Here is a 15,365-nt window from a genome sequence, read left to right on the forward strand (position 1 = left end):
CTGGTTTGGGAACCTCAGGGTTCCATCTCTGCTGTTTGCAGATGATGTGGTTCCGTTGGCTTCTTTAGGCCGTGACCTTCAGCTTCTCTGGAGCGGTTCAGCTGAATGTGAAGCAGCCGGGATGGAAGTCAGCTCCTCCAGATCTGAGGCCGCGGGTCTGAACCTGAAGAAGGTGGAGTTCTCCCTCCAGGTCGGGGAGGAGTCTCTGCCTCAGGGGGAGGAGCTTCAGTATCTCTGGATCTGGTTCTCAGTGATGGTGAGTTGGAGCAAAAGATGGACAGATTGAGGCTACATCAGCAGTGGAAAGCTTTGCTCCAACCCTTACCTGTGGGCACAGATCTGGGTAGAGACCCAAAGAAGGAGGTCGTGGATACGAGCGGCTGAAATGAGTTTCCTTCAGAGGGGGGCGGGGCTCAGCCTTAGAGATAGGGGGAGGAGCTACACCATCCAGAGTGGAGCCGCTGCTCTTCCACATAAGCCGCTTTCGGACAGAGCAGTTCTAAGAACGGTCCTCCTTGAATTCCGTTCTGATAGCTGCCCTTCCCCAGGGGAACTGTTTCAGTTTGCTTGATGGAGACTGATGGGACTCAACCGTCTGCGACAGCGACGTGTTACTTTAGCGCCACATTCAACAATAAAACAGAACAAAACAAAACCCGCGAAAAAAGTAAGGAGAGAAGAAAAAAACACCAAGAAGCTAACATGGAGAGCGGGGAGGCCACCGTGTTCATGGTCTGCATGATGGTGATATTAATCATGGACGATCACATCAGGCGTCTAATATCGAGGCTGAAAGAGCTCACAGAGAGTCAGGAGAAGAAGGATGGAGCGCAGGCCATCCTTCTTGGTTTCATGAAGAAAGGAGAGCAGAGCACCGCAGACAAAGGGGACAACGTGTAAGTTTAACTTATTAAACACGCCAAGGTTGTGTCCATGTCGTATGAGGAAACATTTCAGCCTGACAACATGACAAGGGGCGGAGCTACCAACCACCAAACACCTCCGTCAGATGTGTTCCTATGGAAACCAGAACAGACCCAGCTGAGGAGAAGGAGCTGAAATGGTTCCAGGAACTGAGGGCGATGGCCCCGAGTTCCTGTATGTCTGAATGCGGGAAAAAACAGCCCCGTTCCTGAAAAGGTTCTAGGAACTGCAGAAGGTTCCTACAGTGGGAATGCGGCTATTGAAAGGAATCAGCTGAGGTGGTTCATCTGTTAGGATGCCTCCTGGGAGGAGGCCCCGGGTCAGAACCAGAACTCTCTGGAGGGATTATATATCCCATCTGGCCTGTGAACGACTCGGGATCCCCCAGGAGGAGCTGGAGGGGGATGTTTGTTTGAGTCTTCCTTCCTCAGCATTAGATTCTGTTGGGTTCCTGTTGTTCTTCAGTTTAGTTTAGTTTGTAGTTTTTTTTCTGTCTTAGAGACATTCAGTTAGCTTGTGGGACACTAAACTTCACTTTTAAAACATTTTTCTTTCCGTTTTCAGTAACAAACTTTGATAATAAAGTAATATTCTGTATGATCTCTTAAGACTGCATAAGACAAAGTTCTGCAGACCACAGCTGAGCATCAGTATCATCAGTAGTTATGTATTTTCTCACATTAAAATATTTCATCTGTAACTGAAAAGCGCTCTGAATTAAAATTAGGGATGCAACGATATCTGAGGTTTAGTATCGGCCGATCCGATACTGATACAGAAAAACAGGTAACAAACGGTAAATTTGATTGTGTGGAAAAAACTGGGATCAGACTTTGAGGCAACATCAGACTTGACTTAAACATTTCTCTCCTAGTTCTTAAAAAACAAAAAACAGATATAAATGTACTGAATTACTTATTTATTTAACAATTGTGCACCACTAAAACAATCTTTACCATAAAACTATAACAAGTGTAACTGGTTCAGTCCGGGCAAATAGGGATTCAAAATTCAATGTAAAACAAAATATTATGTAATAAAGGAGCTGAAATTGAGAAAAAAAAAAACAATACCGTATTTTCTGCACTATAGAGCGCACTGGGTTATAAGGCGCACTGTCAATGAATGGTCTATTTTTGATCTTTTTTCATATATAAAGCGCACCGGCCTATAAGGCGCATAAAGCTGTTACCTGGCAGTTCAGTGATGATTCGAAAACGAAACTTATAAAAAAAAAAAAAAAATCGGCTCGGCGCATGCGCAAAACCACAAAGTAGCAATTCTCGACAAGTAGCACAAATCGACTGAACACCGGCCTTCGTGAAAGCTCGGACCACAGTTGAGACTGATACCTTAGCCCAGGCATCCACGATCCATTGGCAGATAGTAGCGAAAGTCGCCCGGCGCTGTCTCCCTCCCTTGGTTAAAGTGTGATCGCCTTCTGTCATCCACTGCTCCCACGCAGCTCGCAGTTTAACTTTGAACGCCCTGTTGACACTGATATTCATGTCCTGTGCTAACGCTGTTGCCTTCAGTCGAATAGAGACTGTAGAGACGCTTCTACCCGCTGCTCTCTGTTCAATAACCCACTGTTCAATTTTTTTATTATTATGGTGAATCACAATATATATCACTCCGCTACGCTCATGACTACTGTAGCCGCAATGCTGCGGTGCGGCTTTGTAGTTTACCAAAGTCTTACTAAAACATTTTGACAGAGCGCCGTGTACCACACAAAATCGCTTCGGGGTCCGTAAGCTAACAAAAATAAATCCATATATAAAGCGCTCCGGGTTATAAGGCGCACTTTTGTTTTTTGAGAAAATTATAGGCTTTTAAGTGCGCCTTATGGTGGGGAAAATACGGTACATTTTCTCTTGCTTGGTAAAAACTAAAAAAAATAAAAAAATAAAAATCAGAAGTAGTCCCAACTTGACAAGTTTTTTCACCACTAGGGGGCGCAGAAAGCAAAATTTTGCTGTGTTGAGGCTTAAGTCACACACATACTGACACTCAGTGGGGTCACATGGCTCAGGATCAGATTATTGGCTAAATCACAATAAGAATGAGTTGAGCAAGGGTAATTCTCCTTGGATATATGGCGGTGAATAAATGGGATCAGAGGCACAAAGCGTGTCATACCCCGGTATGATAGGTGGTGCTGTACCCATTCCAACTGTTGCTAATAGAGCCACTTCCTGTTGACCTCTTCACCACCAACAACAACAACAAACTCAGGCATTGGAGAAGGATGGAGAACGCAGAGCACGATGAAGCTACGTCCCTCTACATTTGGTCGATGCCCAACGGAGCATTCTCCATCGCGTTGTTTGTTTCTTTCTGACGGCGACAACAACAGGAATATCGTCTCCTTTGACTTCCGGGTCACGACCCCGGGAAAACATCTGGAGCATGCGCAGAACGCAAAGTCTAATTCACCACGTGCTTCAGCGTCTACAAGCAGGTTTAGTGTGACTTTCAACCAAGTTATCTCGGGGTCTTAATCCGATCCAATTCTTAGTCTGATTAAGGTGTCTACATGAACTTAATAACTCAGTCTGATTGTAATTTAGCCAATAATCCGATCCTTTCAGTGCCATGTAACCCCACTGAGTGTCAGTGACCTGCTCAAGCAGATTTCTCAAGCTCAGGCTGAAGCTTCCCTTGGCAAAGCAAATGTGTTATTCAGATTACAATTCTGCTGCCATAATGCTGGAAAGAACGAGGGAAAAAAAAAAAAAAAAAAAAAAAAAAAAAAAAAAAAAAAAAAAGATCGGCCAATATGGATCGGCCCATTGTCACAGATATATTTCGGTACCGATACAAATAAGGGAATCGGATCCCTAATTAAAATATGAAACGTGTTATTTAAAATGAATTTCTAAAGCACATGTTGTGTGTTGTACCTTTGGCACATTGGGCTCATCCTTGGGGTGCTGTTGGGGTACGGCGGCTGGGACACACTCAGCGTACTCCTCATCGATCGGCTCCTCCTTTATCTTTATCTGGAAGAAGAGTGAAAACGCCGGTGATTATTTGCTTTATAACAGAGAGCCCAGAGACAGCTTTTAATCATCCTCCTTGACTCAACACTCAGTTTCTATGAATCAGGCATAAAACCAGCTACACCGAGCATCCCATTCATCCCTACAGATGTTCATGCTCTGATCAGAAGTGACTGAAGTTACCAAGATGGGATTACAGACGATACTCACACATTCCAGACTCGGGAGCAGTGGTTTAACATCTTTAAAGTCATCCTCCTCACATGAAGGGCGGCTCTTCTCTTCTAAAACACGGTTAAAAAAAAAAAATCAGTCTTTTAGAAAATTCAACCTATAATCCAGGTCAACATCAAACAAACGAACACACACCCGACGCAGCGAAGGCCTGGGCTCTGTGCGCCGTCAGACATCTGTGGCTGCAGAAGAAGTCCAACGGGCCCTCGATGCTTCGACTCTCAGCCATGTCTGACATCCGATGGGACGTGCGGCACGTCGGGCAGAGCTGATGTGCCTCCACTTTCTGCAAAAACAGATTAAGAACAGGCACCAGATCAGCTCTTTAGATGCTCATCAGGCAGCTGTTGATGCTTTGGAAACCAACATGAGTTAATCAGCGGTGAACTGAATCTCATACAGCTCTTATTTTTGACCTTTACTGTGATTTGAAAACAAACCGAGGGTTAGAAATGAGTCGGAAGTTAAATGAAAACTTCTTAAACTTCAGGATGTTTTGTATCAGTTTAGATCAGGGGTTCCCAAACTTTTCCATGCCAAAGCCCCCCAAACAGTATTAGCTTCTGGTAGGGGACCCCCTTTGCAAGCCACTGACAATGCTACAAATGTAAAGAAACATCAACTTTTAGAAGGTATTTTCTTTCTTTTATTCACAGACAGAAGCTCGTTGTGTGAATGCAGCAGACTGCCTGACTAAATGCTCTTCTTTACGTCTAAAGAAGTCTCCCAGATGTTTTTGCATCTAGTGACGCTGAAGTTTCGAAGGTTTTAAACACTCATTTGAGAGGCAGACGGAGGACGCTGTAAAGCCAAACTTAATGTCTGCTGCCTAACGGTGCGTTCACACCGGAATCATTCGCGCAACGTGATTACATACAAAGTCAATGCAAAGACGTGAATAGACGCGGATTCGAATCCGTGCGAGTTCAGAAAATCCAACTTTGGCGAAATATTCGCGTCAGACAGCCTATCAGCGTTGAGATTCTGGACAACACAGTGACATGGAGACAGATGGACAGGCGCTCCGCAGCTGAAATGGAGTCGGGTCTGGGTCAGTGACATCACCGCCTTCTCCAGGAGTTGCGTCTGGATGACGACCGCTTCCAGCGGTATTTCAGGCTCACCAGGACCCAGTTTGATGACCTGCTCGGGAGGATCGGTGCTGATCACCTGAAATCGGTGCCATGATCTCTCGGCAGCCTGCGCTCAACTACAGGCGCTCCGCAGCTGAAATGAAGCGCCTGTCGTTGGTGTCCTGCCGAGAGATCACGGCACCGATCCTCCCGAGCAGGTCATCAAACTGGGTCCTGGTGAGCCTGAAATACCGCTGGAAGCGGTCGTCATCCAGACGCAACTCCTGGAGAAGGCAGTGAAATTATCCGAGCTGAATGCATCTCCGGATGATGTCACTGATCCAGACACAACGGCGTGTGCGTTTCCCTCGAATCTCGGACTGCCAAAGCAGGTACAAGGACGCGATGGTACTTATATCAGCCATGGTTGATGAGAGAACGAAATGGATAGCCCCTTGAGCTATTCTCTCGTTTTTTACTCGCACAAGTAAATTCAATTACACCCGCGAGTAAGGCGGTGCGAATATTCGCACCGCGTCCGGTGCCATTTAGGCTAAGCTACCTACACGCTAGCTTGAGGAGCAGAGCAGCTTGAGAACAGGCGCAAACCGCCAGTTCTACGATGTTTTGACTGGCAGCCAATCAGAAAGACAAGAATGGTAAATAACATTTCGATATGATATATTATTATAAATTGTATTTTACAATACTGATTAAAAAAATGTGACTTTTTTATTTATAATGATGTTTAAAAAAATAAATCTAATTTTATTTTTGCATTTTTTCCTCATCTTCCCTCCAATTTTCTGAGGACCCCCTAGCGCCCCCCACTTTGAAAACCAGTGTTTTAGATAATCAGAAAGCTTCAATGAAAAAAAAAAAAACAGCTTCTCATTATAAAAAAAATGATTTAAAGGGCCTTAAATGCACATATTAAGGGAAAGCCATAAGATTAGAGAATTAACACCCAGGTTGAAGGTACCCGGAGGTGTAAAATCCCCTTAATTCCCTGGTTATTTGTCTTAGAGCAGTGGTTCCCAAACTGTGGTACGCATTTTTTTAATTTTTATTTATTAAGGCGTCACACTTTTATGGAGGACTGTTTTTGAAGGAGACTCCAGTTTTGTTATGAATGTTACATGAGTTAGGCCTGTTCATGTATTCTTAAAAAAAAAAAAGAGAAATATTACTTGTTTAAGTTAGATAACAAAGGAAGATTATTTTTGATTTAGTATTTATGCTATTTTGGTTAATTATTTATACTTCAAGAATTTTTTTTTATTCTTATGTTGAATTCAACTGAAGTTAAAAAAAAAAAAAAGAGAGAGAAAGCCTGATAATTTTATGTTCAAGTTAAGGATATTAAATAAAATGATTTTCATGTAATAACCACTTTGTTGCTCTACTTTTGGAGAATCATCGCACGCGTTGTATGTGTGAGGGGGTACTCGTGGTGTGACAAGAAGGCTCAGGGGGTACTCAGGCCAAAAAAGTTTGGGAAACACTGTCTTAAGGCTCTAGCATGGTTGCCGCGTCTGCTCGCGCGAGCAGTGTGGATGACGTCACGAGTTCGTGCCCGCCATAGGACCCTATATAGTGGCGCAAGTCGTTGCGCGCCAGTAGTTGCAATTTTCTCCGTCACAGAGGTGGCGCTGCTACGTGAAGGTTACCTCTACTCTACAACCACGAAAGTGGAGAAGAAAACAATGCCTCTGTCAAGAGCAGGAATACTGTAATTAATGATACTGCTGCAGTTTTCGGATCATTTTAATTTTTTAATTCAGTTAAAAGAGGTGAAGGTTTGAAGCCCCCGGTATCAACAGAGTCTCTGCCCTCTTCTTTGCCTTCACGTATCTGTCCCGTAGCTTCCTCCGCACATTCTTACAGAACTCTCCCTCTTTCCCCAAAGTTCTGCCCATCTCTGTCCACCAGTTTTGGGAGTTTACGTGCTCCCTGTGCTGTTTCACTGCAGTTTCGTACAGCTGCCTGTACAAACGCACCTCCTCACTGAGCCTGGTCTCACATCGGTCCATCCGGTTCGTTGTGCTCGGCGCCGCCAAGTTACAAAAATCGACTGGTGCACGACAACGCGCTGCGCCGTCTTTTCAAGGGAAGCGCCAGGCCTGAAACGTCATTTTGACGTCACGGTCCACCACCGCCGTGACAGACGCGGCAACCATGCTACCGCCTTTAGAGGACGCTTCTCTTCTTCGGGACATTAGTCCCTCTGATGCAGGCCGCATCGGTCACTAGATGGGCTAATGATGTGCTAATGATGTCTTAAAATGTACTAAATGGACGAGCCGCATGAAGGACTCAGACTGGGGTCTGACTTTATTAGATTTAATTTAATTTTCTTTTAATTTATTAGACTGTTCTGTATCGTTTGTACGATACAATACGAAAATGTTCTGTTGACAATAAAGGAAACGTTAAACTATAACAGTCGGGGGAAGTTGGACTACTTAGGGGCAAAACTAATCCTGTTTCAAACATAATTTACCTCTTAAAAAAAACCTAATAATCCATTTATTTATTTAGTTCTCTTAAGCCGACTTAAATAAGATCAAACTAACCTTCCTCAAACAGACACTTTATTGGATAAAATTAAAGATAAAAATAGTAAGTTTACCAATTCAAGCTAACATTTAGGCTAAATTATTAGCATGTTTTCATTTGATGGCAATGAATACATATTTTTAAACGTGGATAAATTGCTGTGGATGAATAAGCCATCACATCTGATATGCTGCAGTTTAAATCAGATGTAAACTGGTGCTTAAAGGGGAACTCCGGGGCATTTGAAGCGCATTTCCATTGCTTGAGGTTGTCAAATACTGATAGTAGGACACAGACAGGTGCAAATCTGCGCTCCCTGTGTGGAGATCGCGCTGTTCGCGCAGCCTGTCATGCGAGGCTAATACGTGGTGGCTAGGGGCAAGCGCTAACCCTTCCACGTAAAACAACAACTTGCACACTGCAGAAACGTCACACCACTTTATAAACCATCCGACAATAAAGTCACAAGCCCTACCATCAAAACCATATGCATGGTTCTCACATTACTGGCATGGGGACGTTACAAAACAACTTCATAATTCAAATTCAAATTCAAAAATACTTTATTTATCCCAGAGGGAAATTAAATGTTGATGTAGCTCAATTAAATCAAGGAGTTATTATAGATGCTGATGGCTGTGGGCAGGAAAGATTTCCTGTAGCGGTCCGTTTTGCATCCAAACTGAAGAAGCGTTTGACTGAAGAGACTCTGTTTTCCGATAACAGTCTCATGGAGAGGATGTTCAGGGTTGTCCATAATTCTCTTGATTTTATGCAAAATCCTTCTTTGCATTATTGTCTCCAGAGGTTCCACAGTCGTCCCCAGAACAGAACCAGCCTTCCTTATCAGGTTGTTGAGTCTTTTTAGGTCCCTGGTTCTGATACTGCTGCCCCAACAGATGACGCAAGAGGAAATGACGCTCTCAACAACAGACTTGTAGAAGATCTGCAACATCTTGTTGCAAACCTTGAAGGATCTTAGCTTCCTCAAGAAGTACAGTCTGCTCTGTCCTTTCTTGTAGATGGCTTCACTGTTGTGTCTCCAGTCCAGTCTGTTGTCCAGATGAACACCAAGGTATTTATATTCCTCAACCACCTTCACTTCTTCTCCCATGATGGAAACAGGGTTTGATCTGACCCTGTTTCTCCTGAAATCTACAATCATCTCCTTTGTTTTGTTAACATTCAAGATGAGATGATAGTTCCCACACCATGCCACAAAGCATTCCACCAGCTCTCTGTACTCAGCTTCTTGTCCATCTCTGATACACCCGACAACTGCAGAGTCATCTGAATATTTCTGTAGATGACAGGAGTCTGACTTATACTGGAAGTCTGAAGTGTACAGAGTGAAAAGGAATGGTGAGAGTACAGTCCCCTGTGGTGCTCCTGTGCTGCTGATCACCTGGTTAGACACACAATTCTTCAGTCTGACAAACTGTGGTCTATTTGTCAGGTAGTCATTAATCCAGGTGATTGTTGAGGCCTCCACTTGAGTCTTCTGGAGTTTCAGACGAAGCAGATCAGGCTGGATTGCGTTAAATGCACTGGAGAAATCAAAGAACATGATCCTCACAGTGCTGCCTGCTTTGTCCAGATGACAGTGGGTTTCTTGAAGCAGGTGTATGATAGCGTCTTCAACTCCAACTACATGGCGATAAGCAAACTGCAAGGGGTCCTGATATGTGCTGGTTTGCTTACACAGGTGGGTCAACAGGAGTCTCTCCAGGACATTCATGATGTGGGATGTCAGGGCAACAGGTCTGTAGTCATTGATGACTGAAGGGTGAGTTTTCTTTGGTACCGGAACCAGACAGGATGTCTTCCACAACAGTGGTACCTTCTCTTGGGTCAAGCTAAGGTTGAAAAGGTGTTGCAGAATCCCACAGAGCTGCTCTGCACAGGCCTTCAGGACTCGGGGGCTGACACCATCTGGACTTGCAGCCTTGTTCCGGTTCAGTCTCTCCAACTGCCTCTTCACCTGACTTCTAGAAACAGAAAAGTGAGAGGGGGAGGCAAAGGGGACAGCAGCATCTCCTGATTGGGTTGAAGACAAACTAGTGGAAGCAGAATAATCCATGACTGAGGTGGAGGTGGAGATGTTACAGGAAAGCTGTGAGTCAGAGGAGGGTGGGATGTCTCTTTGGCTGGGAACAGGAGGGGAGGATGGTGAGCTTGTTCCTGAACTGAACCTGTTGAAGAATGTGTTCAGCTCATTTGCTCTGTCCAGACTTCCATCCATCTGATCCTCCCTCTGCTTGAGGCCTGTGATCTTCTTCATTCCTGACCACACATCTCTGATATTGTTCCTCTGCAGTTTACTCTCAAGCTTCTTTCTATACACCTCCTTGCTCTCTCTGATCTTGACTTTGAGCTGCTTCTGTATACTCCTCAGTAACTCCCTGTCTCGCTCCCTAAAGGCTCTTTTTTTCTTGTTCAATAGTGCCTTTAGCTCACTGGTGATCCAGGGAAGCATCTCACTGTTCTGGTGGGGATGGTGTTGTCCACACAGAAGTTTATATAGTCAGTCACACACTCAGTCATGGCATTAATGTCCTCTCCATGTGGCTTACAAAGAGAAATCCAATCGGTTGCATCAAAACAACCCTGTAAGGCTTCTTCAGCTTCATGTGACCACTTTCTAACAGTCTTTTTTGTGACAGGTAGTCTCTGGACAAGGGGTTTATATGCTGAACAGAGAAAAACAAGGTTGTGATCTGATTTACCCAGGGGAGGTCTTGATTTCAAAATGTATGAATCCTTGACATTTGTGTAAAACAAATCCATCCATCCATCCATCCATCCATCCATCCATCCATCCATCATCTTCCGCTGGTCCGGGGATCGGGTCGCGGGGGCAGCAGCTTGAGCAAAGAGACCCAGACGTCCCTGTCCCCGGCCACTTCCTCCAGCTCTTCTGGGGGGACCCCGAGGCGTTCCCAGGCCAGCCGAGAGACATAGTCTCTCCAACGTGTCCTGGGTCTTCCCCGGGGCCTCCTCCCAGTGGGACGGGCCCGGAACACCTCACCGGGGAGGCGTCCAGGAGGCAGTCTCACTAGATGCCCGAGCCACCTCATCTGACTCCTCTCGATGCGGAGGAGCAGCGGTTCTACTCCGAGCCTCTCCCGGATGACCGAGCTTCTCACCCTATCTCTAAGGGAGAGCCCAGACACCCTGTGGAGGAAACTCATTTCGGCCGCTTGTATTCGCAATCTCGTTCTTTCGGTCACTACCCACAGCTCGTGACCATAGGTGAGGGTAGGAACATAGATTGACCGGTAAATCGAGAGCTTCGCCTTCTGGCTCAGCTCCTTCTTCACCACGACAGGCCGGTGCAGAGCCCGCATCACTGCAGACGCCGCACCGATCCGTCTGTCAATCTCCTGCTCCATTCGTCCCTCACTCGTGAACAAGACCCCGAGATACTTGAACTCCTCCACTTGGGGAAGGATCTCATTCCCGACCCGGAGGGCATTCCACCCTTTTCCGGCCGAGGACCATGGTCTCGGATTTGGAGGTGCTGATTACAAATCCAAAACAAATCCAATGTCTTGTTTTCTCTGGTAGAGCAGCTGACAAACTGTTGAAAAGTTGGCAGTGTAGCAGAGAGTGAGGCATGATTAAAATCACCAGATATTGCCACAAAAGAATTGAGGTGTTGTGTCTGTATCTTAGCAACAACGGAACTGATGACATCACATGCAGTGTCGGCAACAGCTGAGGGTGGAATGTAAACAGCCACCAAAACAACACTGGTGAACTTTCTTGGCAAATAATATGGACGAAAACTTACTGCCAATAGTTCAATGTCAGGACTGCAGAGACGACTCTTCACAGTAACATGTCCTGGGTGACACCATCTGTTGTTGACAAGCACTGCCAATCCACCCCCTTTCCTTTTCCTGCTACTCTTTAAATCTCGATCTGCTCGTACAGTCAGGAAGCCCGGCAGAGAGACGCTGGAGTCGGGGATATGATCCTGCAGCCATGTCTCAGTAAAACACATAATGCTACATTCCCGATATTCTTGCTGAGTCAAGGCTAGAAGTTCATCCAACTTGTTAGCTAACGATCTTACATTTCCCATGATGACGGATGGCAGAGATGGTTTGAACTTCTTCTTTCTTTCTCTCCTCTTTGCTCCTGCTCTGCATCCACGACGCCTCCTTTTCAATTCCAGTGGGATTTCTGGCTTCAGTTGTCGAATTATTTCTGCTTTTCCAATGTTAATCAGCTGCTCCCTGTTGTAAACCACCTTGTTGCTATGGTTATGCATCATAACAAAAGAGTAAAATATACAAAAGTATTGGGAAAAATTAATCCAGCTGCACAGCATCCAAGGCAGGAAGGAACAGTTGTCCAAAAAATGCAATTTCTTCCAAGAAAAAACAGGAATGAAATTTAGAAAAAAGAAAAATCTCAATGTGAGGTACAGAGCTACTCCAACGTGCTGCCACCCTCAGCAGCGCATTCTAGAACAACAATACATGCCCAGTAATATTGTTGTAATGTTTTAAATACTTGAACGCAGTTTTTCTAGAGAAGATAATTGCTTTGTATATGGGAGTATCGTCCATTGACTCTTTTGGGCTTTCACATGCGCGAGCGTACAACTAACCGGTGAGTTACATGCTGTTTATAAAGTTGTTTTGTAACGTCCCCATGCCAGTAATGTGAGAACCATGCATATGGTTTTGATGGTAAGGCTTGTGACTTTATTGTCGGATGGTTTATAAAGTGGTGTGACGTTTCTGCAGTGTGCAAGTTGTTGTTTTACGTAGAAGGGTTAGCGCTTGCCCCTAGCCACCACGTATTAGCCTCGCATGACAGGCTGCGCGAACAGCGCGATCTCCACACAGGGAGCGCAGATTTGCACCCGTCTGTGTCCTACTATCAGTATTTGACAACCTCTAGCAATGGGAATGCGCTTCAAATGCCCCGGAGTTCCCCTTTAACCCTGCTCCCGCGTGCCTTCTGGCAGAAATGATGAACGGTTCATGCAAACTGATCCAAAGCTGCTGATTCATGCTGCCTGCAGCCAGAAACCAACGATCCAGAGACGATCGGGAGCTTTTATTTCTGCACCTCTTTGAACTGCACCAGACATTCGTCCCCGCAGATGGTCTTACTGCCGTCCCCCACGTTCACCACGAGGCGGTTGTCGGGGCAGATGGTGCCGCAGACGTCACAGCTGGGAAACCCGCGGACCTCCTGGTACCGGTTTAAACAGGCTCTGCTGCAGAGTCCGTGGCCTTCGCCGTCCACGATCACTTTAAAGATGCACTGAGGACGAGAAGAGAGCAGGTTAACCTCCAAACTGAAGTTTTCTGACTGTATGGTCTGTGCATCTAAAGCTCAGAGAAAAGTGGGACAGATCCTTTTTATTCGTGGTATTAAAAACCAGTAAAACAGTAAAAAGTCAAACTTTTCCCTTCAGACTGAAATACATGCTCGAGTTCCAGTAACTCTTTATGAAGAAAGCAGTTTCAATAGAAATTAAGATGTTTTTTTCATTGAGAATACAAATTCTGTAAATAAATCGAGTCTTTATGGTTGAGCCGCTTCTCCACAGGTGTTCAGATATATTTCAAAACTGAGCTTCATGGTGGAGAAGTTAAATTTTAGATGGATACGACAGGGAATGAAGTATCTTAGCATCAAACTTCATGAGGATATAGATGAAATAGTGGCACTAAACTTTAATCCTTTACTTCAAAAGATGAAAATAAACCTTGATAAGTGGGGGGAACTAAAATTGACATTGTGGGGAGAAAAAAAAAAAAAAAAAAAAAAAAAAAAAAAAAAAAAAAAAAAAAAATCAATGTTATAAAAATGATAATTGCCCCACAATTCAGTTATGTGGCAATTATGTTACCAATTAATACACCATCTACCATCTTTGGACAACTGGATGATATTATAAAATGTTTCCTATGGGCTGGGAAAAGACCACGAATCAAATTGAGAAAGTTATGTGCTCATAAAGAGAAAGGAGGGCTGGGTCTGCCAGATCTTAGATTGTATTATTCAGCTTTTGAAATGGCTAAAACAGCAAGATACTGGCAGGCTGCAGAAGATGAAACAAATCCAATACTTCTACATTCAAGGGATGTCTGGAGTAAAGTACATACAATGTTTAAACTTACACATACTCTACAAAGATATTCATCATTGTGGGAGAATCCTGATGTATGCATTGGGAAGAAACCAGTGGCACGTCAGAGGTTTAAGCACCATTAGAGACGGAGTGTTTTTGCCATATGATGAGCTGTTGCAGAAATTTGATTTGGTGGGAAAAGATAACTTTAGGAAGTTTTTGCAAATGAGGAGTTGCATTACCTCGAAGCCATAAAATATGACTGATAATATGATGAGCGATTATATGAAACTTCTACTTAGAAAACGAAAAGCCTCACAATTTTATAAAATGGCTATTTCTTCTCTCACAACTAACTATGAGCAGTTAAAGATGATTTGGCAGAGGGACCTTTGGTGGAGAGATTGATTGTGATAGATGGGCAAAAATTGTGGTAAATATGTGTGTGTGTGTGCAGTGATTTCATTGGTTTAAAAAGGGATGCACAGATAAATCAGCCTAAGTCTGTAATGGACCATTTTTTAGCTCGTTGGCTGCAGTCCTGGTACCGTTTCATGGACTGAAACTGACAGCATTTCTTTATATTCAATTTTTTTGGCCCATTTAAGAGCTAAAAAGTCATTGAGTTGGTTCAACAGACTAATAATGATTTTAAAACTGTCATTTTCCTTTTTACAAAGGCTTTGATAATAAGGTTTTGTTTCGTTTTGTTTAGCTGTTGGCTCCAGAACCCATCTGGTTTCCACCTGTTTGATCCCCCCGACCTGTCGCTGAGGAGCCGTTTGGTAAACGTCTTCCAGAATCTACTTTTTTTATGCTAAGCTACATATTCTGAAGTATTTTTGCAGAATTTGTCAACAAGAAATCAACAAATACACATTTTTTGTCCAATCTAGCCTTTTAAATGTCAGATAAACTCAGAGAAAACTGAGATCATCATCTGTGGCCCACAGAAACAAAGAGAAAGTGTCATAAGTCACCTTGAGACGCTCTCTCTGAAACCTCATTATCAGGTTAGAAATCTCGGGGTAATATTGGACTCAGACCTGAACTTTAACAGCCACATTAAATCTGTAACATCAGCAGCTTTTTACCATCTAAAAAACATTGCCAGAATCAAAGGAATAGTGTCTAAACCAGACTTAGAGAGACTGATCCATGCGTTTGTCTCCAGCAGGTTAGACTACTGTAACGGCCTGCTCACTGGGCTCTCTAAACGGGCTGTAAGACAGCTGCAGTACATCCAGAACGCTGCTGCTCGAGTCCTGACTAGAACCAGGAAATACGACCATATTAGTCCAACGCTCAGGTCTCTGCACTGGCTTCCTGTCGCTCAGAGAATAGACTTTAAACGGCTCTGCTTGTGTACAAGTCTCTTCATGGTCTAGCACCAAAGTACATCTCTGACATGTTAGAGCCACATGAACCAACTCGGGCTCTGAGAACCTCAGGGAGGGGTCTCCTGCTGGTGCC

At 44.3% G+C, this 15,365-nt stretch overlaps 1 protein-coding gene across 1 annotated transcript in view; it reads right to left on the reverse strand.

Annotated features, from left to right (window-relative positions):
* The window catches only part of LOC142367381 (uncharacterized), an 82,878-nt gene that overhangs the window by 27,249 nt on the left and 40,264 nt on the right, over window positions 1-15,365 (reverse strand). Inside the window, exons 25-28 of the mRNA XM_075449346.1 lie at window positions 12,881-13,078; window positions 4,299-4,449; window positions 4,140-4,213; window positions 3,831-3,929 (exon numbers count right to left, since the gene is read on the reverse strand). Coding sequence (XP_075305461.1) covers window positions 3,831-3,929; window positions 4,140-4,213; window positions 4,299-4,449; window positions 12,881-13,078 — 522 coding nt within the window. The remainder of the gene's footprint in view (window positions 1-3,830; window positions 3,930-4,139; window positions 4,214-4,298; window positions 4,450-12,880; window positions 13,079-15,365) is intronic.

Source organism: Odontesthes bonariensis, chromosome 18 (assembly GCF_027942865.1).
Source record: "Odontesthes bonariensis isolate fOdoBon6 chromosome 18, fOdoBon6.hap1, whole genome shotgun sequence".
Taxonomy (NCBI): Eukaryota; Metazoa; Chordata; class Actinopteri; order Atheriniformes; family Atherinopsidae; genus Odontesthes; species Odontesthes bonariensis.